This window comes from Rattus rattus, chromosome 3 (genome assembly GCF_011064425.1).
Source record: "Rattus rattus isolate New Zealand chromosome 3, Rrattus_CSIRO_v1, whole genome shotgun sequence".
Taxonomy (NCBI): domain Eukaryota; kingdom Metazoa; phylum Chordata; class Mammalia; order Rodentia; family Muridae; genus Rattus; species Rattus rattus.
In genome coordinates this window covers 202,536,416-202,560,915 of record NC_046156.1, presented here as the reverse complement: position 1 = coordinate 202,560,915, position 24,500 = coordinate 202,536,416, and the positions used below count along the sequence as shown (strand labels likewise).

Here is a 24,500-nt window from a genome sequence, read left to right as displayed (position 1 = left end):
TGGAAGAGCAGCCACTGCTCTTAACCACTGAGCCATCTCTCCAGCCCTTGTTTTTCTTTTGAAAGGGATAAGTAAACAGGAATATGAGAGGGAGGTTTCAGTCTTGACTGTGCCAAATTCTGACCTTGCTGGACCCAGTTTCTCACAGATACAGGACCTGGGCTAAACTCTGTGATGCTCTGTCTAGCTTTAATTCTCTTTGACTATAGTGCTTTTGTATTCTTAGGGAAACCACACATTATCATACCCACTGTCTTAGGGTTTTACTGCTGTGACCAGACACCATGACCCAGACAACTCTTATAAGGACAACATTTCATCGGGGATGACTTACAGGCTCAGAGGTTCAGTCCATTATCAAGGTGGGAGCATGGCAGCATCCAGGCAGGCATGGTGCAGGATGAACTGGGAGTTCTACATCTTAATCTGAAGGCTGCTAGCAGAATACTGACTTCCAGGCAGCTAGGATGAGGGTCTTAAAGCCCACACCCCCAATGCCACACCTATTCCAACAAGACCACATCTCCTAATAGTGCCACTTCCTGGGCCAACCATATTTAAACCATGACACCCACCAATCCATCTTTGGTAAGAAGACACGACCCTTGCCTAGCTCTGCCTTACACACTGCACAGACTGTTCTGCTGTTGAGACTTAAATGGAAACATGAACTCAAGTTTTTATATTATTTCATTATTAACCAATTCTTTCATATGAACCTTTCAACCCTCATGTTTTGGTGGAAAATCTGTAGAACCTGAAGCAGGTGGAGGGTGAGTGAGAGACTGGGTAGCAGCAGGTGCTTAATGCAGATGGGGAGGTGCTTATGCAGATGGGGGAGGTGCTTAATGCAGATGGGGAGGTGTTTATGCAGATGGAGGAGGTGCTTAATGCAGATGGGGAGGTGCGTAATGCAGATGGGGGAGGTGCTTAATGCATGGGGGAGGTGCTTAATGCAGATGGGGAGGTGGGGAGGTGCTTATGCAGATGGGAGGTGCTTAATGCAGATGGGGAGGTGCTTAATGCAGATGGGGAGGTGCTTATGCAGATGGGGAGGTGCTTATGCAGATGGGGAGGTGCTTATGCAGATGGGGAGGTTCTTAATGCAGATGGGGGAGGTAGTTAATGATAAATACAAGAATTAGATAGAATTCAGTCTCACTGGGTTCTAGTTTCTCCCTGTGACCTTTATTTATTACCTTTAAAATCCATCTATAATTTTATTTTTAAGTAGAAAACACATATGGTGTAAAAAGCTAAATCTGGTAGGGGTGTGTTTTTTTCTTCCATAGTGCAGCCCTGATAAATTGCCCCTGTTGCAGTAAAATCTTCCCACCCTTCCTTCAGGTAAGAAACTCAACTCAGCCGTTCACACACAAAAGGAAGTCAATAGCACAGGAGGGGAACTGGCTGAGAAGGCGTACATGGGAGACAGGGTGGTGGGATGGCGAGGCTTGAAAACTGTTGAAACCTGTTCTTTAGATATATGGAACTGTCAAATAAAAAGGTAAAACCTTCAAAGCTTACAAAGGGGCTTACATGGGGGACTCCAACCCCTCCCCCTCATGTCTTAGGCATCCACTTCCCACGTTTATAGGGAAGTATACAGAGACGTGTTGAGGCTGGGTTCAGCTTGTCTGAACTGAGACTGAGGAGAAGGTGGTGCTGGGTGGGAACTGAGGGGGAGGAAGGGTCAGGAGCATGCCAGGGGCTAAGTCTCCCTGGCCCAATGCTTCCTGTGCAAGATGAAAACGTGAAATCTTCAACTCTGGTTGTTGCTATTTCCATGGTAATGTTACACTTAAGGTATTATATCCTAAAGAATGTATCCAGTTTAACACTGTTTTACACAAGTGTATTCCAAGGAGCTATAATCAGCTTTCCTGTGGCGCCCTTTATCTCTCTGTGTAGCCTTGGCTGGCCTGGAACTCAGAGATCTGGGGCCTCTGCGTCCAGAGTGCTGGGATCAAAGGCTGTACTGCCATACACAGCTCGGTCGGTGTTCTTATTTTTGGAACTGTGTCTAGGAAGTACATCCAGAAGTTTCCAATGTAAAGACTGTTTTTCCTGTCCCTCCCTTCTTCCGCTAAGCAGCCCCTCTTCATTAGTTTCTTAGTGATGCCTGCAAGGAATATCACTTTGTATTCACTCGTCCTTAGCTCACACTTTTTATTTCTCTTAATAGAATTTCTATACTGTTTTAGTCCAAACAAATAACTTGAAAATAGTAAATTTTCAAATTCTAACAAGTTGATTTGATCCACCGTGCAATAGTCGTTACATATGTCTGCATTCCCAGTAAATTTTCTCAATTTAAATTTAAATTTTGTTTTTTTACATGTATGGGAGTTTTGCCTGCAAATATGTTATGTGCCATGTTTATGCCTGGTGCCCGTGGAGGTAGAAGAGGGCATCACATCCCCTGGAACTGTAGTAGCAGACGTTTGTGAGCTGCCGTGTGGATACTGGGATCTGAACCTGGACTCTTTGGATAAACAACTAATGCTCTTAACCACTGAGCCACTCCTCCAGGCTCCAATAAAAAGTTGATTTATCTTATTTTATATGTACAAATGATTTACCTGGGTGTGAGGACACTGCCACTAACTCCAGCTCTTGAGAGGCTGAGGCAGAAGGACCATGAGTTTGAGGCCAGATTCAGGTTCATAGAGAGAACAAGGCCAGCCTGGCCACAAAGCAAGGCTTGTCACATGCAAGCAAGCAAACAAACAAACAAGGACTTGAGATGTAACTCCGTGGTAGAGTAATTGCTTGTTCTTTAATGAATTTTTTGAAAAGGCTGGGTGTGATGGTGCATACCTTTAATCTTTGCAAGTTTGAAGTCCGGCCTAGTCTACAGTTAGGTCTACATAGGGAGACCATATTTCTCCTACATACCTTGGCATGTGCACGCATGTGTACACACACACACACACACACACACACACACACACACACACACAGACACACACACACACACACACACACACACACAAAGGACAGAAGAAAGATGAAAGGGTAATAAAAATGGTAGGTCTTTGTGAAAACTCTCTTTTTAGTCCTCAACTTGCTTGTCCTACGGGGACTGAGGCGGTCACTCCACACCAGAATTCTATAAACCTTGGCAGAGAAGACAGATGATGAAAGATGACACTGGGTTTCCTTCCTTAGGGACCTCAGCCACATTTTTCTTAATCATATTGACAAATAGACCAGACACTTTCAGGGCCTTTCACTCACCCCTGAGGCAGAACCTTGAGCAGGAAATATGGGGAAGAAGCTGGGAAGTTCCGGACAGGGTATTCTTGACTTGTGCTTCAAGTTTACCTCCAGACTGTCAGGAGACATATGCAGAGGAAGAGGGCCTGTGGGCATGACACTTCTAAATGTGGACTTGCTACCCGCCATTCCTGCTTGTCCTCAGGGTTTGGCCTGGTTCCCATCAGCCTTGGTGGGTTCCAGTCATTGAACTGAGGTAAACAGAGGAGGAGCTGGGAGAAAGTGGGAGAAGAGCTTTGAGTGAGTTGGGTCTTCTCTGTCAGGAGGCAGAGATCAGGGCAGCATGCAGTCAGGAGGCCATCCTGTATTGCCTGTGCTACATCACTGTGCTCACGTAAGGTGGGGACACAGGATGCATCTGACTGAGAAGAGCAGCAGGAGAGCCAGCAGTCAAGCATGTGTCTCCAACGCAAAGCGCCCAGGGCGACTTGCTCTGATGGTGGTGGTTAATTTACCTCCCGAGAGACGGGAAACAAGAAAAATAAGGAAGTAAGTTTGGAGTTGAATGGATGTGATCGGTTAGCTTGGGCCATTTCTGTGGTTGGTTGACTCATGTGGTTGGTTATTGGGAATGATCTCTTTGAGGACGGGGAAATGGTTTAGAGGAGCATGCCACCAAGGCTGCTGAGTAGTCCTAAGACTCCACATGGTGGGAGGAGAACAACTTCTGCAAGGTATCCTCTGATCTCCACATGTGTGAAATGCACACACATCCACACACGAACACATGCATACACATACATATACATACATATACTATACATACACACACATAAATAAGTAAATAAATGATTTCTAATTGAAAAAAATCTGTGCATACATTGTTGCTTTCTGATCATTTTCATCATCATTGATATGAGTCTTTAATCATATCACTTTACTAAAAATTCTGTTTTCAGATTTCTTTCTATTTTTTTCCTTAATCTCTGTTGGATTCAGAATTTGAATAGAGGAAGAGATGGGAACCATTTCTGCCTTGTTTACTCTTTTTACAGACAGCATCGCTTTGTGGGGTTAGTCAGAGACCCGCACTCTTTACTAATCAACACCAAAATAAATAGGCCCTTAAAACTGTCAGTGGCATGGGCCAGTTGTGAAGCCCGAACATGGAGGCCAAGCCAGATGGCCAGGCCAGGCTCCTAGGACACAATGTGTGTTCTGTAGCTCTTGGCCGCAGCACCCTGGGCAGCTGAGTACTTGTCAGAAAGTTTCATGGGGGAGGAGGCAGATTTTTCACTCTCCATTTGTTCTGTGGGCATCTCCAGGAATAAACCGTCGGACAGTACAAGGGTTTTCTGACCTTGACTGGAACCCACTGGAGACTGGCAGAAACACAGGCTGGGAGTTCTGAACCCCTGGCTGGTCACGGTCACAGCCTGTGACTGTGTTCTGTTCCGGAATCTCCCTTTCAGGCTCTGGTGTGTAAGGTCCAGGGGCGGGTCTGTTCCCTTTTCTGAATTTGCCTGGGCTGTAGCAGATGCTGTGTCACAAACATGGGTTCATGCTGCATGGAGGTTGTGTGTTTACCTTGCATAGGGCTGGTAGACCAGATGGAGTTTCCCTCCTGCTCCACCAGGCGTTATCCCGCCACTGCTGAGGGTGGGAGAGAAATGGCATCTGCTGCCAAGTAGGATACGGTGGTTCACGGAGCCCCTGGTAGAGCCTCTAATGAGAGTGGCTGGAGTGTGGAATCCTGAGCTCATGAGATACTGTCTTAGTCACTGCGATGAGACATCACGACCAAAAGGCAAGATGGGGAGGAAGGGGTTTATTTGGCTTATACCGCCGCATCATAGTTCACGTTGAAGGGAGTCAGGAAAATAATTCAAACAGGGCAGGAACCTGGAAGCAGGGGCTGATGCAGAGGTCATGGAGGGGTGCCACTCGCTGGCTTGCTCATCATGGCTGCTCAGCCTGCTTTCTTATAGAACCCAGGACCACCAGCTCAGGGATGGTACCACTCACAGTGGGCTGGGCCCTTCCCCCGTCAATCACTAATTAAGAAAGCACCTTAAAGGCTTGTCCACAGCCTCATCTTGGGAAGGCATTTTCTCAGTTGAGGTCCCCTCTTCTCAGATTACTTTAGCTTTGCCAAGTTGATCTAAAACCAGCACAGACACATAGTGACAGCATGCTGCGTGGGCCTGACCTAAGAGCCATCGTCTTCCCCATCACAGGAGGAGGTGGTTGGATTTGGTTTTCTTTTTCCCTTTTAAACTAATGAGACTGTATGGCAACCATCTTCTAGGTCTTTGAAGGAAAGACTAGGGGTTTCTCAGTCACTCATCTCATTGAAAGCAAGACTCTCCCTGGGGTTTGAAGACCTTAGCCATCAGAAGAGCAAATCCTCAGTGGTCAACTGCAAACTTTGAAGGGGGGTGGGCTGTTTTTTGCAAGAGGATTTGTTTGAATGAAGAAGAGACAGCCGCACAAACAGATGGAGGGGTAGCCCCAATGGACTTTCATATATCACAGCTATGCCTTTTCTATCTATACCTTCTCTCTGGGTGTTGACGATGAGCTTTGGGTGGACTTGTAGATTTTCTTGTGATTAAATGGCTGCCCTTCCTTCATTGATTCTCATTTGTACCCCACACATTATGGGGTGACCCCAGAGTCTGTGCTGGAGTGGAACAAGCTTGGCACTTGCCTGTTTACTGTGTCTGAACACATTACAGCTTCCTGGCTCCAAATAGTGTTTGAACAGACCAAAAACACGTTTTTGGCCGTCATCCAGAGTTTGGCTTCTGCTTCCCAATAAATGCCATAAAAACGTTCTATCAAATAAATTCCCAGGAACTAAAAAAGAACAAATCCCCTGTTTTGTATGATTGCAGAGAATAGAGACAGGTTTCAGCTGACCCCCTGGCTTGCTGCCCGTGGCACAGGAAAACCGAATTGCACAGTATCTCTTGGCAGTGCCTTCTAGCGATCAGAGATAATTTTCTGCACGTGATAGATGAGCTTTCTACATGAGCTTTGCGTGTTTATATCCACTGGTGCCTTTGGGCTTCCATGAAATATTACTTTTATATCCTCAGTTATATATTAGTGCACGTTATGAAGTGTTTGAGCCTTGGCTCAATTTTCTGTTTAGTAAGCTTGGTAGCAATGGAAAGAATTCTTCTCTGTGTGTATGAACATGCTGGTATAAAGGTGCCTGTGTGCCTATGCATGTGTGTATATGCGAGTGCAAAGGGACAACTACCTTTCCCTAGAAATGATAAAATCCCTATCATTCAGGGGTGTGTCCGGAAAGCGATGGTATATTCAAATTAGAGTACATTAGGGAGGGTTTATTTGCCAAAGTGACTATACTTTAGAAGACCTGAATGTGAGCGGGACAGAAAGCCTAGTGGAGAGGGACAGCAGAGCTCTTACCACCCCTAGACCAGTAGGGAGGGACGGAGGGATGAGATGACAGAAGGCAGAGGCACATGGGATACAGCCTTCTGGGTGGCCATCAGTACAGAGACAGAGGTGGCCAGGCTGAAGCAGCTTCATCCCAGGGTCCCTCGCTCTCTCCTGTCTCTCTTCTCTCTGGCGAGTGATTCCCCATGGACAGAGAGAGCTCAATTCAAGCCAGAGTCAGAGGGTCAATGGGGCCCTTTATTGGCTTCCAGAGGCTGAACATGAACTGAGAGGAAGGCACCTAGAAGGCTTCTGGAACATTCCCACTGTGTGTGCCCAGAGAGAGGAATCTCTACGGAAATGGACTTTTATTTTAAGCACCTTCCTTGACATGTTTAACATGGAGTAAACCGCACGGGCTTTAAGCATGCAACTTGCTACACTCTGATGTTTAAGTCTTAATCATGCTTTAACATTTAAGGCAGTCCATGATGTAGTCATCGCATCATGGCCACACACCCCGTGTAGGTATGGTTTAAAAGTAATGAAAATTAAACAAAATTGAACCAAATGCAGGTAGTCAGGAATTTGAGTTTGAGAAAAGTCAGTGCTGGCTGTGTAGAGTGGAACTGCAGATTTGGAGTCCCAGTGTGCACTGTATTTGACAGTCGTATGCAAAACACACGCCAGGGAGTGGCTCAAGAGCGTGAGAGATCCCTGTAAAGCTGTGTAGCCTTCGAGGAAGCAGAGCACTGGGAGGTATGATGGTTGAGCATGGTGGCTGGCTTGGCGTACTGGAGGAGAGGGAACGTCAGTCGACTGATTGCCTCCATTGGCCTGCGGGCATGTCTGAGGAGCATCTTCCAGATTGCTAATTGATGCAGCATTGGCTGTGCTACACGTGGGCAGTGCGGTCCTTAGGCAGGCGGCCCTAGATTCGGTCAGAAGGTAGCTGAACAAGCCTGAGGAAGCAGTGGTGATCGTCTGTGGCCTCCAGCGTCTGCCTCAGCGCCACTCTGTGACAGACTACAGCCAGTCTGTGAGCAAAACAAACTCTCTCTCCAGCGTGTTGGTTTGTTGGTGCTTTACCACGTCATCAGAGAAGCACACTGGCACAGGCGGGGAGTCGTGTTATGGATAGCTGCTCATGGCTGTTACCGGGCGCGTTGTTGAATATTTAATATGTATTTGGCATTCTTTACCGCCTCACTAATCCTGGACAAACCAGAGGAAGGTAACACAGATGAAGAAAACCTTAGACAAAGTAGTGAGACTTAGCGAGACAAAGTAACTCGCGGAAGCTGCCATGTTGGTGTCTAAAGGTCACAAAGCTTGTAGCAGATACAGTCACCGTGGAGTTGGATTCCCGTATTTATTGTGCAGCACATTTAAGGAATTATCAGCAGTAAGTTGCTTGATCCCTGCCCTCAGTGGACCAGGGTGCTGGAGTCCTTGCTGGGTTGAGAACTGGCACCCACAGTCTTCACTGTTCTCAGAGTCCTGTGTCTCCAAGGCAGTGAGCAGGTCTTGACCTGTGGGTGGTGACCCCTTTGCATATCAGATATTCTGCATATCAGATATTTACATTATGTTTCATAACAGGAGGAAATTGCAGTTATGGAGTAGCAAGAAAAACAGTTGTATGATTGTGGTCACCACAGTATGAACTGTACTAAGGGGGTTCCAGTGTGAGGACAGTTGAGAACCAGTGATCTAAGGAAATCAGAGTCTCCTATGGCAGGGGAAGAGTGCTTCACAAAATGGGTTTGGTAACATTCTAAAGTTTATCATAATTTCAGTTTGCGGAGGGATTTATTAGGAGTATATTCCCATTAAAATTCAAGGAACTTGTAAAATTATAGAAACGTTTCACTATTCTAAAACTCACCAAGCCTTTGTCTCCTAATGCCAGACGCATATGGACCCAAGCACTAGTCAGGGGAATGCTTTGTAGAAAGATCAGTGTCTTTGCAGATTATGGTTTATGTGAAGTTGAATGAGAAACTTGAGCCATTAGTTTCATCCTACTGTCAAATAAGTTTTTTTTCCAGAAAACTACCAAGTCCTCAAAGAATAGAGATGTTCCTTCTAATCAGACTTCAACTTCTCACATGCAGTGGGTTTGGAATCTTTTCCCTTGGTAGAATAAGTTACAGCTCCTGATACAGTGTTTTGATAATATTTGTTGAAAAATCTTATTTATTGAAATGGTTTTAATCATACATTCAAACCCTATTTGTGTCCCGAGGAATCTGTCTTCCAGAACAAGCCTGAGCGTCTAGACCCACAGATGTGTCCTGTGATTCAGGCGGTGGCTGTGTCTACTCCATCATGGTGTTTCACGGGCACTAATCCCTAGTTTTGTCTTTATCTCTTTAAGATCCATATGGGCTTACAGCATTACCTCATCATGACCTGTCAGCCCAATTGTGTTCCGCTAGACGAAAAACTCCTGCCCCAGCTTTTAAAGGAAGCAGGCTATGCTACGCACATGGTCGGAAAATGGCACCTGGGAATGTACCGGAAGGAATGCCTGCCAACCCGCAGAGGATTCGATACGTACTTCGGTAACGGAAACGCACACGTTTAACAACACAGACATACTGCAGCCAGCTCATAAAATACACTCAAGTATCATGAAGCAAAACGACCGGAAACCTGAACACAGAGTAAATCAGGCAGCACCATAGTGGGGCTGCTTTCTGTGCTTATCCCCATAAGCCGGCTCTGTGCTGAGTGTGCTCTGGGGCGCACCCACAGCAAGGCAGGGGCCTTAGCCGGAGCGCTACGGAAGAGCGTTAGGGACATTTATGTCAGAGGCCACTGTACGCTCTAGAGTCTTCTCTAGAAGATGATGGGCAGAGCTGTAACTAGAGCCAGATTTTGTATTTAAGAATGGTTCCTTCATTGAAGTTCATATATTTCCCTCTATGGACTGTGTTCTCCAGAAGGAGGAGAACGACTCACCTTTCCTGGGCATCTTCTCCAGCCTGTGAGAACTGCTTCTGAAACTACTAGGTTAGAGAAGATTGATTTAAAAAATTAATAAGAATGAAATAAAAATAGTACAAGGGACTAATCAAACAATAACTAGAAACCAGACAGCCCTCTGAAATAAATGTGAAACCCAGAGTTTGTTTTAAAACAAGACACCTTAAGCCCGTTGTAAACTCTGTCTTAGTTAATAACTGTTTGCCACTGTGTATCTTCCTGTCAGGGTCTTTTCTATTGAGCTGTCCTTCCGTCCAGCTGGTTAGTAACCTCCCTCCTTCCATCTGACTCTGCCAAACTGAATGCACACTTAACATAAAGCGTCTAAGTAGAATAGGAAATTGGAGGGACCAGTAAGACAAGTTAAAATTTAAATGCACCAAATTGCAAAATAGTGAATAAAAAGGAGATAGGAGATGTGGGAGCACTCCACATCTAAGCTGGGAGACTTCTGATGTCGGAAGGGAGGAAGAAGAGACTGCAGGATGTGTACCCCAAGGGCACAGTGGGTATCGGGGAAGGGTGGAGCTTCTTCCGCCTCTCAGCAGCCAGAGGTTCCCCCTGGGAGAAGGTAAAGTGGGGAACTTCACTCTAATAAAAAAGTGATGGAGGGGTTGGGGATTTAGCTCAGTGGTAGGCGCTTGCCTAGGAAGCAAAGGCCCTGGGTTCGGGTCCCCAGCTCGGGGGGGGGGGAGTGATGGCTTTCTGGTAGATTGATTTTGAATCTGCTCCCAAGCAAGGTAAGGCCAAAGCACAAACTCAGCGAAAGGGATCGGACCTGCATCTGCCTGAACCAACTCGGCCAAGCACTTGGCCCTAAGCTGGGCTCGAGATGCTCTCAGACAGGAGAGCACTCGTGTCCCTCTACCCCCCCAAGGCGCTGGGTCACCGCCAGCCAGCCATGATGTTCTTTCCGGCTGAGTCTAAATAAGTCTTCAGCGCCCTTGCGTGGCTGTTAGAACTCAGCCTTCAGTGACTGACGTCTTTGAAGTTCTAGTGCCGGGCTGGAGAGATGGTCTAGTGCCTCGGGGATTTTCTTTTGCCGTGCAGGATGAGTTGATGTCTGTCCTTGGACAGACTGGATGTTTAGAACCTTTATTAAAACCCGCGTTGTATCCTTAACATCCTAGGGAGTTGGACAGTGGGGAGAGAGTGAAGTGTTTGCATCAGTGAGCTTGATTTGATCCCTAGAACCTGAGGGGGAGGAGGGGGATGCTGGGTGTCATCTAAGCTTTTAGTCCGGGCTCAAGGACTGCGGAGATGGGTGGATCCCTGGGCTCGCTGTCCAGGCAGCCTAGCCTAATTGCCAAACCAGGAGAGAACATGTCTCAAAAACCAGGGGATAGCTCCTGGCATTGACACACTTACACACACACACACACACACACACACACACACACACAGAGAGAGAGAGAGAGAGAGAGAGAGAATGATTTCTGCCCTTTATGTGGAGTTTTTAGTGGGGGGGGGGAGCGGGGGAGCGCTAGCGCATGTGGAGGTCACAGGACACCTTGTAGGAGTCAGTTTCTTTCTTCGACTGCATGGATCTCAGGGATCAAACCAAGATTTGTGAGGTTTGGCGGTAAGTACCTTTCCTCGCTGAGCCATCTTACCAGCCCTGAAGTCTTTTTGTGTGTGAATACAATTTTTTCTATTCCACATTAAGTAATAAATATGTTGGATTTATTTCCTATAATACAGATAAAAATCACAGAGTAAGTTATGTTGAGGTCATATACTAATCATAGTCAGGACCTTGAACTTATTCAATCATGAAAAATAGTTAATCTAAAATGAATTGAACTATTACCTAGGCCGTACAAGGCTCTGAATTGCCACTGTAGACAAAATTCATGAAAAGGGAAAGAGCTAGGCCATTTTTTCATCATTTTAGGACTAAAAGGGAATATATTTAAGATTATAGCTAAGGGCGCAGCAAAGTTTATTTCTTTTTAATAGCTTTATTAGGGTATAATTCATATACAGTTTATCCAGTTAACATACTGAATTTAGTGATTTTTAAACAATTTGAGGAATTGGCCATTTTCAACGTAATTCAGTTGTATGAATACACACACACACACACACATATATATCACACATATATATATGTCACACACACACACACACACACACACACACACACACACACACAAATCCCATGAGTAGTTATCACCAGCCTCCAATCCTGTGAGCAGTCATCCCCAGCCTCCACGTTACCCCAGGCCTGGGCCGTCACTAGCTGCTTGCTGCTGTGTGTTCGATTGACTATTCTGAGCGAGTCTGTAAATGCAATCATAGTGCAGCACAGCTTATTTTCACACTTTCCAAGCGGGAGAACTTACGGGACGGTGATGAGTTGGGTAATTTCCTTTTCTCCTAGGCTTCAGTCTCTGTTGTGGGAGAGGGATCTGCACTACAGAAGCAGGGGCACTGACAGGCCACTCAGCTCAGTAAGCAGTGGGCCTCTCAGCAGCAGGGGTGCTGTATGTACATAGTCGAGACAGAATGCCGTCCTTTGATCTTTGGGGCTGCTCAGCTGTGATGGAGAGCTTGTATTCGGAAAGATGTGTACCTTTCCACCAGTGGGTGTCAGCATTTGACTGAGTATGACTCCTGCAAATGCCCGGTACTTAAATAATGACAGAGCTCCGTCTCCCAGCCTCAGTAGTGACAGGAGCATGTTCTGAACCCCGTTTTTAGTGTTTTACAAGTAAAACCCCGTAGCACATTACTGCTGTGTTGTCTTTTTCTATAGACAGTTTCAAAGGATAACATCTGGTTACCTCCCGAACTCAAACTCTGATTTCTAAACACCTATTCCACGGACCAACCGTTTATAAAGCGTTGACAACATAGAACAGGTGCTCTAAAAGACTCAAGTGAGAAAGGGACTTGGGTGTCCACGCAGTAACATTCCAAGGGTGTCTACTAACAAATATAGAGACGTTAAGAGACGGACCCCTGATTATCCCTGTCATTTGATTAGCCCCGTCATGGGCAATCAGTTGCATTACGGAATTAAATGCTGGAACGTTCGTTTGCTTAACAAGCTTGATGCCATGCTGACTGTTCCGTCTCCCGTCCTTCTTGTAGGATACCTCCTAGGCAGCGAAGACTACTACACCCACGAGGCCTGCGCGCCGATTGAGTGTCTGAACGGTACCCGCTGTGCGCTTGATCTCCGAGATGGGGAAGAACCTGCAAGAGAGTATACAGATATTTACTCAACAAACATATTTACCAAAAGGGCTACAACCCTCATAGCTAACCACCCCCCCGAGAAAGTAAGGCTTCTTCCTTTAATGTTATCAAAATCTTGTTGCTTCCAAGGGAAAAAATATATATATATACATATATGTGTGTGTGTGTGTGTGTGTGTGTGTGCATGTCTGTGTGTCTGTGTCTATGCATGCATGCATATATATATATATATATATATATGGAATTTTAGAGCATATTCCAGTTAGCCAGAAAGGTAAGGTTGTTAAAAGTGAAGAATCTGGATCTGCCCCCTAAAGATTTGATGGGTCAGGTCTGGGAGAAAGCCATACAGTATCAAGGAACCGCCAAGAAATGATTCTCACAGGAAGGGACCCTGGGCTGCAGGGAGAGGAATGCGGTCTGTCCTTCAGCGTTTCGGTGGAAACCCTGCTCACTCCTGTGATGCTTTATGTGTGTGCATCGTAAGCGCTTAGCAACACCAGGCTCACGTGTCTGTGTGCGAGGCAGGGCTCCATCGAGACCTGTTGGGATCTCAGGGGTTAGAGAAAAGTCCTCCCATTCCGTATTTTTTCTCTTCGGGATTATTTTAGTTAGTCTGCATCTTTCATATCCCCATGTTAATTTTAGAATAGGTCGACTGATTTTTACCAAGGAAACAAAAGATAGTGGCTCGGTTCGGTATTCATTGACCAACTTGACGGAAATGGACATCTTAAGTACCGCTGGTTTTTTACAGTTGATGTGCGTGGTATACAGGTTTTCACAGACACCGTAAGGGAGCTATCAGGTGTGCCATGGGCAGACTTAGCTGCAGGTAGAAAGAGGAAAGGGTTGTCTGGATTCAGCACATTAGGTGCTTTGGAAACAGAGCAGACATTTGTGTTGTGAGGCACTAGGCTCAAAGTGTCCTGATGAAGAATCGTATTAACACACTCACAAAAATTGTCCTTCAGCAGAAGCCCGCCCACCTGGCGTGGAGAATTTGAGAAAGTGTGCAGCCCCTTCCAGGTCTCTGCACTTTGTCTCTTTGACAGCGCCTGGACCTTCATTAGACAGAGTTCTGGCCTGTGTACCTGTTCAGCCTTAGCGACCCACTAATGACTCTGTCTGCTATGGGCTCTTCCGAGCTCTGTCTTCGCTATTGTTACTCAGTCTGAGGGATCCCTGGTGACTGGTCTCAGTTTTGCCATCCTTTTGATATTTAAGAGCTGACATAGTTACCTGACATCTCTAGATAACCATGACTTCCATGAAGTGTGGAGAAAGGGGAGACATTCAAGTGTTTAGAACCCTGCCCATTTTAAGTTTAGATTGGAACCAAGATGGTCGGTGAGCTGGGTAAGTGGTTCCACATAACACTAAATGGATAAGAAGATGCAGCTGGGGTGAAATGGCTCTGTAGGTGAATGTTCTAAGCTGGGGGCTGAGGGGAAGACTTGAAACTAAGGAGACCAGGGGGCCCAAGAGCCCATAGTGTTAGCCACGGTATCCCTCGCTGGCTGTATTGTAGCTCTTAATTGTGAGGCGTTTTACAGACATAGCCTAATACCAAGAAAACCAGAGTAAGGTTTTCAGGGAACTGTTCATTATCCTTTAAAGGCCGCACACCTTTTGTTTAAGCAAACAGGCTTGGCATAGTGAAGTGACTTGTTCAAAGCTGTTGAAGGTCAGAGTCAGAATGTGATCTCTCACTTCCGACTCCAGAGCCCCTGCTTTCATTCACCAGCTCCAGTCACAGCTAGTGTCCAAGCGCAGAGATTTTTCGAGACCCAGTTCATATTCAGCCCCACAGTCCCGGTCTTGACATCATGTTGGAACCTCCTGGGAAATTTGCAGGAAGCACTGATGTGTCAGATATCGTGAGGTATTGGACACAGGTAGGACTGAGGCATTAGTATTCCATCAACTCCTCTCGGCGGTTCTTCATGCCACCACTGTGGAGATCCTGTGCGCTTCGGACAGTTCTGTGAGCGTTAGTTTGACGTGCTTACAAGCGCAGAGGCAAAGCAGGTGCCAACTTCCGATTGCAGGCTCACAGTCTGATCTCGTCACGAGACTGCATGCAGCAGAGATAATCTGGCTACAGTAAAGAGTCATTCTTACTGCCTGGAAGTGCTCAGCACAAGTCTTGATGAGAGTTCTGGCTTGTCTATCTGTTGAGACTGCTAATGACTCCTTGACTGGCATAGAACTTTTCAGGCACCATCTTTGCTACTTCTACTCAGTATGAAGGATCTTCCCCAGTGATTGTTCTCATCTCCCCTGGCGACTGACTGGTCTCAGCTTTGCCACACGTTGGATCTTTAAGGGCATAATGCTAACATCTCTAGGCAACTATATCTGCCATGAAATGTGAAGAACAATTTCTCAGATATTTAGAAATGTGTACAAAACAGTATTGTCTCCCGGTGCCCTTCAGCACCAAGCAGCTAAGAGGAAGCAGCTGTGGAGAAGTGGTTCCTTGTGGGTGGGCAGCTAAACCGGGCTGGTGGAGAAGGCACCGGAACTGAGGACAGTAACTGGCCTTAAGAGCTCACATCCCGTGGGAGGGGCAGTGTTAACATGACACTACCCGTACGTAGCATTACAAAATCACCAGACGGATGCTTCCTGCCAGTGTCTGGGATGCTCTGAAAGAACTGTTCATCATTCCTGGAGTCCCCACGCACAGACATAAGTGAAAGAAGGAATAGTCAAGTAGCAGCCCAGCCATTTTCACAAGGCAGCTCCTGCACACAGATGCTCCCAGTTTCAGTTCCCGAGACAGTGGTGTGAGTCCCTGGTTTCAGGAGCTGCATCTGTGCAGCATCTTTCCCCAGGATTTAACGTAATTCTGTCCCAGGCTGTCAGGTGCCGTGTACAGACTGTGACGTGGCCTTTGTTCTAAGATGAAAGTCACTGAAGGAATTCACATGAAGTGTTCACAAGCCAACTGAAGATGTCCTTGCTTTTAAGGGGCAGTTTAAGGAGAAAACCGCCAGAGCTGTCCTGTAACAGTTGAGTTACTGATTCTGTGCGTGGGGACGCTGCTATTGGCTTTACATGTGTCAGGAAGGGACATCCTTCCTCTTTGATGTCAGGGTGACTCACATAATAGTAGCACTATAAAAAGAAAGTAATATATTCATATTCATAACACGACTCTGTTAAAAAATAGCACACCAGTACTTTGAATAACTTTAAAAAAAATAATCTCTACATCTAATCTATTAGAAGCTTCCTAAGGAAAACAAACACTAACTCCTAGTGGAAACTTTCTTTGTGTGAGTACAAGCTGGGAAGAAATGTCTTAATTCGGATGTCGGAGATAGAAAAGCAGTTTCAAAGTGTGTTCATGTTTTTTCCATTTATACTTTGAATTAGGAAAAGCTATGAAGACATAAAAATAAGGTTTTCCTCCTTAGTGATATGTGATTTCTTTCCATAGCGAGGGTTTAGAGTACAGATCTTAGGAGCCATGGGGCATAATAGGAAAGGGGAAAGATCTGTTAGCACCTTCAATATGAGTATGCAGATAATCAAGTCTGGGTTTCAAGTTATACTTAAATGTCTAGTCATGCCTTCCCGACCAGGATTCCAGTTTATAGTCTTAGGATGGTCGATGGCGTCACAATTAGGGTTGGGGTAAAGTTGGCAGCTATGACTAAGCTGATCAGTGTAAGAGTTTGGAACCAAGAAAATACCAAAGAAACAGGAACTGGCAGGGGTTAATATGGGGCAGGACTTCAGTGTGAGTCAGGAGTCGGTGAGGTGAGAAGGGGCCTCTCTCTAAGGCTAAGACCTCATGTCCATAGATGCTCACACAATCCCCAGATGTAAGCTATTTGCTCTGGGCAGTGAACTGGGGTTCCACCTGACAGGTGGGGAGAGACTGGAGACAGCTTTTCTCTAGGAGGACCCCAAGAGCTAGTGGTTGCAGGCAAGGTACTGGTGGTGGTTGGAGAACCTTCAAGCCTTAGATAATTGTCCTTTTCATCAGGCTACCAAGAAGTACAAAGGCTACCATTCTCCCCTCCCTCCATAATTTAAAATTAGCACAGTGGGACTGGAGACATGGCTGAATGGTTAAGAACACTGGCTACTCTTACAGAGGACCTGGTTCAGTTCCCAGTGCCCATAGGGTGGCTCACAACTCCAGTTCCAGGGGAGCTGATGCCCTCTTTTGGCCTCTGTGGGTATTGCATGCACATGGTGCACAGACATATTTGCAGGCAAAACACCCATATACATAAAGAACATTAAAAATACTATAGTAGTGCTCGCTTCGGCAGCACATATACTAAAATTGGAACGATACAGAGAAGATTAGCATGGCCCCTGCGCAAGGATGACACGCAAATTCGTGAAGCGTTCCATATTTTTGGTCAAGACTATGAATGAGGCCTTTCATGGCTAGCTACAGGGACCCCATTTTTTCCTACAGAAGCCATGCACTTGCTTTCAGAAGTGACAATCAACTGTGAACTTTCATGGTTTATTTATAGCTCTGCTTTAGAGAGATAAAGAAAAGAAGTGATTAAAATGCTATTTTACAAAATAAAAAAAAAATACTATAGTAAAGCTTCCACTTGGCGAAGTTGGAAAGTGGGTTGTCCATGAATAAAGTTCACCTTCTGGGTGCTGAAAACTTGATTTATAGTGGCGATATAAATATGCAAAAAACATATATACACACTTTTAACCCAAGCACTGGGAAGGCAGAGGTAGGTGGATCTCTCTGAGTTTGGGGCTAGCCTGGTCTACATAGCGAGTTCTAGGCCAGCCAGGCTACATAGAGAGACCCTGTCTCCAACAATAAGACAAAGTGGGCGCGGGGAGTATATAAAGTGTGTTTCATTGGTCCTAACCTGGTGAAATGGGCTGTACACAGCTCCTGGTGACCCAGAGCTATAAAAATGTGTGGAGTTGTTCACCCCACAGCAGACTGCCCTGAACTGCTCAGGATGAGGAAGGAAAGACAGCAGGCACCTGACTGGCCAGCTTCGCCTCTGTCCAGAGGGACCCCCGAGTGTCAGCACGACCTATCTGGGTGGAGTAGAAAGTGTGCGTGTGTGGAGGAGCAGCAGAGTCAGAGCAAAGCGGTGTCAGGAGTGTTGGTGTAGACGTTAAGAGTAGGAATTTGATGGGTTGGGGATTTAGCTCAGTGGTAGAGCGCTTGCCTAGGAAGCGCAAGGCCCTGGGTTCGATCCCCAGCTCCGGAAAAAAAAAAAAAAAAAGAGTAGGAATTTGAAATATTTTTTCATGGAAAAAGTGTACATTTAATTTTAACATTTAATTCAAAATATCTGAACTCCAAATAAACGTCAGGGTGTCTGTGGAAGCTCCCAATGGCTAGTCCTCCTTATCACATGTCTCCACCCCTCACTGATTGGCGCACCCTGTGTAATTTACAATGAAAAGTAAAGTGAGTTTCTCCCATCTGCCTTTTCGCCTCCTTCATTCAATAATGTGCTTATTCTTGGATCAAAGCTACTTATTACTGTCTCTTTGAGGGTTTTAAACATGTTGAAAAGTTCTATAAAGCACGGTGTGGGAGATATTTGCAGAGAGGCCCCCTAAGGAGAAAGGCTGACTTGGAATACCTCAGATGCTGAGGGTTCCGAGTTGGTGTAGAGAAAAAAACAGAACCTGTGGATCACACCTCTTATTTCCAGTAATTACATTGGCCTCACATTTATTTGGTTCAATATCAAAATCTAACAAGACACTGTTTCCTCAAAAATGTGTTAAACAAAACCCTGTAAAGTTCTCTTTATTTTTTAGCTGATTTATCCGTTGGTGCATGACAACATTGTAACACTGAGGTGACAGGTGGCACCTGGGCATACTGTCTAACCTTTTGGAGCCTCGATTACCTCATCTGTGAAATGGATATAACAGGATGGCTTTTAAATGAGATACAGTAGCCAGATTATTACCTGTGTTTTCTGTATGAAGCATTCATATGTGGCGTGTTGTTGAGATTGCTGTTGATTTGGGTCAGAGCCTTCTGCCCCATTCTAGGACTTTGACCTTCAAAATTTGTTTTGGGTCTTGTCATCTTTTGAACCAATTTACTGAGGCATAATTTGCATATGGTAAAATTCACTCACTTAAAAGTATACAATTAGCTAGGAAGCCTAAGAGGCGTTTGATCATCACCATGGTCTAGTTTTAAAACCTCTTATCACTCTCCATAGAAATTTCTACCCCTAGTAGTCCCTCGTCATCCCTCTCCCCAGAATTCCCCATAGCCACAGACATGCACTTTCTGTCTCCACAGACTTGCCTCTTCAGAATATTTAAATCAACGCAATACAAGGCGAGGTCTCTTCTCTCTCCGTGTTTTCAAAGCCCAAATGTATCATCACCGATGGTTTATTGGTATACACTGTGATCAAAGATGTTCTGAATTCTGTTTCCGCACCCTCGGTTTGTGAGCATTGAGTCCCCCGAACGCTTGGCCACTGTGAACAGTGCTGCAGGGAGCGTCCATGCCCAGCTCACATGGCCATGGGCTTCCGTGGGTTTGCCGGGATAGCAGGACCACGTGGCTCCGCGGCTTTGTGTGATGCTAAGGAACTTCGTGCTGCCTTTTCAGTGTCCGCGTGCTGTGCCTTGCATTCCTGCTGGCTCCTTTCTCCACAGTTTCAGCAACGTTTTTGCCTTCTATTTTGTAAAGTCCAAGCATCCTAATGGGTATGACGCAGTGGTGTTTTTCTGTAGGTTATTAAAGTTTACCGTACTGTATTTAAAATAAAGTTCAGAATATTTTTTAATCACAGCTTTATACAACTAAACCACCAGTGGCGACACATCTGGGCTTCGAAAACACTGAACGTTTATTTCGTTGTCTTTGGAGAAATGCCCATTTACATTCTCTGTACTTAAGTAAATTATCTTTTATTGTTGGACTGCTTATATACTCTGGGTGTGAGTTCTTACCACACATGTGATTCACAGACGTTTTGGTGTACACTCTGCAGCTTGTCTTAAAATTAGTCCTATGAACTGAGAAATCTTGGCTGTCTTGTGTTTTGTATTTAAACCTCCATTCCTTTGAACTGATGTGTGCTTTACAACTTCTCTCCGCAGCCACTGTTCCTCTACCTTGCTTTCCAGTCTGTCCACGATCCCCTGCAGGTCCCCGAGGAGTACATGGAGCCATATGACTTCATCCAAGACAAGCACAGACGTATTTATGCAGGGATGGTGTCCCTCCTGGATGAAGCCGTGGGGAATGTCACCAAAGCCTTGAAAAGCCGAGGGCTCTGGAACAACACGGTCTTCATCTTCTCCACAGGTCAGTCCCTGTCTCAGGCGTGTCATTCAGTAGATAGGATGGAGAAAGATCCGAGACATTATTCAGCATTTCCATAGGAAAAGCAATGCCAAGTGCTGTAGTGGAGCCTTGGTCGCAATGTGAACAAGAGAATTGCAAACCTTCCCTCCTTTCGTTTGTATTTTTAACGGGTACTTGGAGACCAGCGCTCACTCGCTAAGGGAATGAGCAGGCACCGTGTGCGGGCCAGGGCACCAGGAGGGTAGATTCCCCAGAGTGCTGTTCAACCACTCCCTCTGCTATGACGGTGAGACTGTGTTCACTGAAGGTCTGTGTCCTGACAGAGACAGGCTGGGGTACAATAAAGCCAGACTAGAAAAGGAGCAAATTAAGCCTAGTCTGGAGTCTCCAGGTATAAGATTTTTTTCATTAAAATTGATTTTTGACAATAAAAGATGCACATTCTATAGAAAAAGTAAACACACACACACACACACACACACACACACACACACACACACACTCACACTCACAAAATGGAGAAAGAAAAGTAAAAGTACTGTGGCCAGAGATAGCTAGAAACCATCTTCAGGAGGTGGGCCACCAGAGATGGCTGAAGAGGGGGTCCTGGAGGCAGGCCACCGAGATGAGTCTTCTAACGCTCTTAGTTTTTTGTTCTGTTTTCTTTATACTTCTTTAATTGCCTGGAAAATGTATTTACCAGTCTTTCCTAAACTTTGTGTTGAGTTTATCTCCATCGCTAAGGTTTTTAATCGCCAAGAACTCAAGTTTCTTAGTCCCTGATCACCCCCTTTCTACAACTCCTTTTGCTTTACAGACGTAAAAAGTTTAATGTGTGCGAATGCATGTGATGTATGCGTGACCCATAGATCTGTATATATCTTTAACGTTTGCTATGTTCACAACTGTATCTATTTTAAGATCCCCCCCCCATATGTTTGTATTTTTGTTTAAGTCAGTATTGCAAGTGAGTGGATTCTCAAATCCTTGTGACTTTGGCTAACACCAAAACCTTTGATTGGCAACCCCACGTGAGAGATCAGAGCTTACCATTCAGTAAGTTTTACGGAAGTGTCACGGGGCAGGGGTGAGGCTGCAGGAGGAGGGATTCATCTTGCTGGTCTCATGGTTGTTTTTGTTGTCCTGTTGTTTTGCTTTGCTTTTAACCAAGTGTAGTTACCAAGGCATTTTCTGGCCTCAAGGATGGCGATCTGTTGTTTATTTGAGGTAGGATCTGATTACCCTAGGGCAAGCTGGTCTGAATTCTCTGTCCTCCTGCCTCAGCCTCTGCATGCTGGCATTGTACGAGTCCATCCCGTGCCTGGTGAGAGGGTGTTTGAGTTTTCATCTAACTCCTGACACCCCAGGGCTGTGTCCATAGTGGGCTGCAGTGGTGAGCTACTGAGGCTCCAGGCCGGGTGGGTTAGTGGTGTCTCCATGAACAGCTTGTGTCGTTGCCTCAGTGCCATCTAAACACTATAATTCTCTAAGTGTCTCCTGTATTGATAAGGCTCGAATATGAGATAATTGTTTTTACCAAAAAAAAAAAATCCCAAACAAACAAAAAAAGAGGACATCTTAGATTAACTCCATACAGAGCCTCTTATAATTTTGGAGTCAGCCTCAGTTTAATTCCAAAAAAACAAAACAAAACAAAACAAAACAAAAAACCAAAAACAAAACAACAATAACCCTTCTATAGTGTTTCTGACCAGTGTTGCTGTTAAAGGCCTATGGGGTCTCTATGAACAATGAGTAAAATGGAGGCCAGGATTCTCAATACCAATTTAGCCGTTATTCCTGATGATGCCCTCATAACTGCAAAAATCAAAAACTTTAAAATTAAAAACCCAAGCCTCTGTCGTAGACATGCTGCTTTACAGTTTCTGGGCAGTGGCTTCCTGAGTATGGATTAATGTTTCTCAGGAACTAAAAAGGGCTCATAGTGAAGATATTCATCTGGAAGCTGTTAAGTATCTCACAGTGATTCTCGCAGGAGTAGAGACATCGGTGTCGAGAACATCCAGGAAGAGATGGGATAATTTTTTTTTCATGATATGTAAGAATGAAAAAATATTTGAAGGCCGATGTTTCTTTTGTTTCATGATCTCAGATTCATGTGCACATTTCTAAACAGAGCTTAATCACTTTATAAACACCTGTAACACTTTATTCAATTTGGCAAAAATAACATTTGAGGCTTCTCACTGGAAGCCCGGACTGTCATACATCCTGATACTGCAGATGCATTAGTCTTAGGTCGTCTTTCTTTGCCGGACTATGACGATGTGCTGTATAATGCCCCTCATCTGACTTAGTGGAGTTTTTGTTAGGACTTTTACACCAACTCACAAGCGAGAGCGGAGCTGGTTTCCTTTATCACCGGCAGGTTCTGTCGTCTTGGTTAAACTCATGTGGTAAAGTAATTAGGATGGTGTTCCCACCTCGTTCTGTGATTTGAGTCAGTAGGCGGTCCTTAGAACCTTCTCTGGGGGAATTTTAAAAGTTATCTCTCCATGGTTTAAGTCCTCGCCTTACTTGAGTAAGAAAGAGCAGTGATATGCTCGTAATGAAACAGGGAATGTTTGCAAATAGTTGCATTAATATATTAATTAATTAATCAATTAATTGGAGGGACGGGTGCATGGTAAGAGGCTGCCTCCTCTTCCAGAGGACTGGGGTTCTATTCTTATCACCCAGAGGCAGCTCCCAGCCTTCGGCAACTCCAGTTCCGAAGGATCCGACGCCCTCTTGCGGTTTCCGTTGTCACTGTACTCACGCGATGCAGACACGCATGCAGGCAAAAGCCCAAACATGTAAGATAAAAGTAAACACACCTTCTCTTAGAAAGAAAAAGTATCCTGGGTTCGTCGTCAAAGCTAAGGAGACAAGCGTGAATTTCATCATTCTGTTCCTCACGCCCCCACTGATATAAATTACCATTGATCGGTTAACATCATCCCAACATGGATTTAGTTTGTTTCTTTGTTTTCCTGTGCGAGGGTTCAAATCGGGAGTTTTAGACACCGTGCAGGCAACTTACCGCTTGGCTACAGCCCCACCTTATCCATTTTTTTTTCCTGCAATATGGTATGGATTTTACGGTAGGCAGACATTGCTGGTCTCATGATGAAGCGATGAAAAGACCGTTGTGTTCTTTGGTAGCCTGTGGTCAGAGTTTGGGTCGTGCTTTCCCTCTAGTGAGCTTTGTGGATTCCGGCTCAGTTTCACGGTCTGTTAAATGGACATTTGTCGGCGTACAGTCTGTCTGACACTGGGGAGATGATAGCAGGTGTTCAGCAGGATCGTGTCTTTCTGTTAGCTCGGCGTGTGTGCGAGCACACGAAGTACAGGGCTTCTAGGAAGCTCTGACAGTAAAGCAGCATGAAGAGATGGAGCTTCCAGAAGAGACTTAGGAAATAGGAGAAACTGGGTTGAGAAGCCCTGCTCCAAGCATTCTTATTCCCAGGGATACGGAGAGCCTGCTAACCTGTGGTCTGCAGTGCTCGGGCAATCCTAACAGAGACTGGGGTGCATCTGCAGAGAGCTGCAAAGGGTGCAGATGTGACCAGAGCACACATGTAATCTGTGAGGCAGTAGGTCCACAGGCCGTGGACTCACTGTGGACATGGGTTGTAGACCTGAGGAATTTGGAATGTATGGGTGACTCTGCAGTTGTCATTCACTGATTGGGCTCCGAGGCTCTCAGACCAGTGCTACACAGTGGAGAAGGGTTTTATCCATGATGTCAGTGATACCTTAAGAGCACCAGAGCCTGGTCAGCAGCAGACTTATGCTTAGGTGGAGGAAGTAATTGTAGAACATGAAGGTTTAACACTTATCACTTGAGCACCCACAAAATTATGCATAACTGATTATTTCCAGCAGAATTCAGAGGAATTGTATCTAATACCTCTATTTCCGAAGTCCCCTTTCATCTTTATACGGGATTCCCTTCAGAATGGGTAGCTGGCAATAGAACAGAGTCCTGCTCCATAGCTTTAAGTCCGAGGTGCAGTTAGCAGGCTTATAAATTAGCATAGAACTCTGTGCTAGTAACAAGGTGTCTGACTGCCAGCTAGCTCTAGACCTGTAAGTGAATGTCTCACGAAGCTGAGAACCGTTAACTGAATAAACCAGGTCACAGTGCACACCACTGCTCACCTCTCTCTGGGATCTGCGTCTGACACGTGACTGTCAAGGAGAGAATCAGCAAGTGGCTTGAACCCATGAGATTGGAGTGACCGGTCTTTGAGCCAGCTATTAACCCATGCTATGTCTTGAGACGTTTCGTGTAAGTGTCCGCACAAAGAACATGTTGGGTCACTTGAAATTTTTACTCATAAGGGGTGTTTAGCTTACTGCTCACCTC

The 24,500-nt window shown here is 45.4% G+C and overlaps 1 protein-coding gene and 1 non-coding gene across 3 annotated transcripts in view; both read left to right on the top strand.

Moving 5' to 3' along the window:
- Positions 1-24,500, top strand: part of Arsb (arylsulfatase B) — a 174,775-nt gene that overhangs the window by 6,312 nt on the left and 143,963 nt on the right. For both annotated transcript variants that reach the window (XM_032899022.1, XM_032899021.1), the window contains exons 2-4: positions 9,011-9,197; positions 12,718-12,908; positions 19,921-20,128. In XM_032899022.1, the coding sequence (XP_032754913.1) occupies positions 9,011-9,197; positions 12,718-12,908; positions 19,921-20,128 (586 nt within the window). The remainder of the gene's footprint in view (positions 1-9,010; positions 9,198-12,717; positions 12,909-19,920; positions 20,129-24,500) is intronic.
- Positions 17,102-17,208, top strand: LOC116897389. The gene has a single exon (XR_004387433.1). It is a non-coding gene; the product is annotated as a U6 spliceosomal RNA (small nuclear RNA).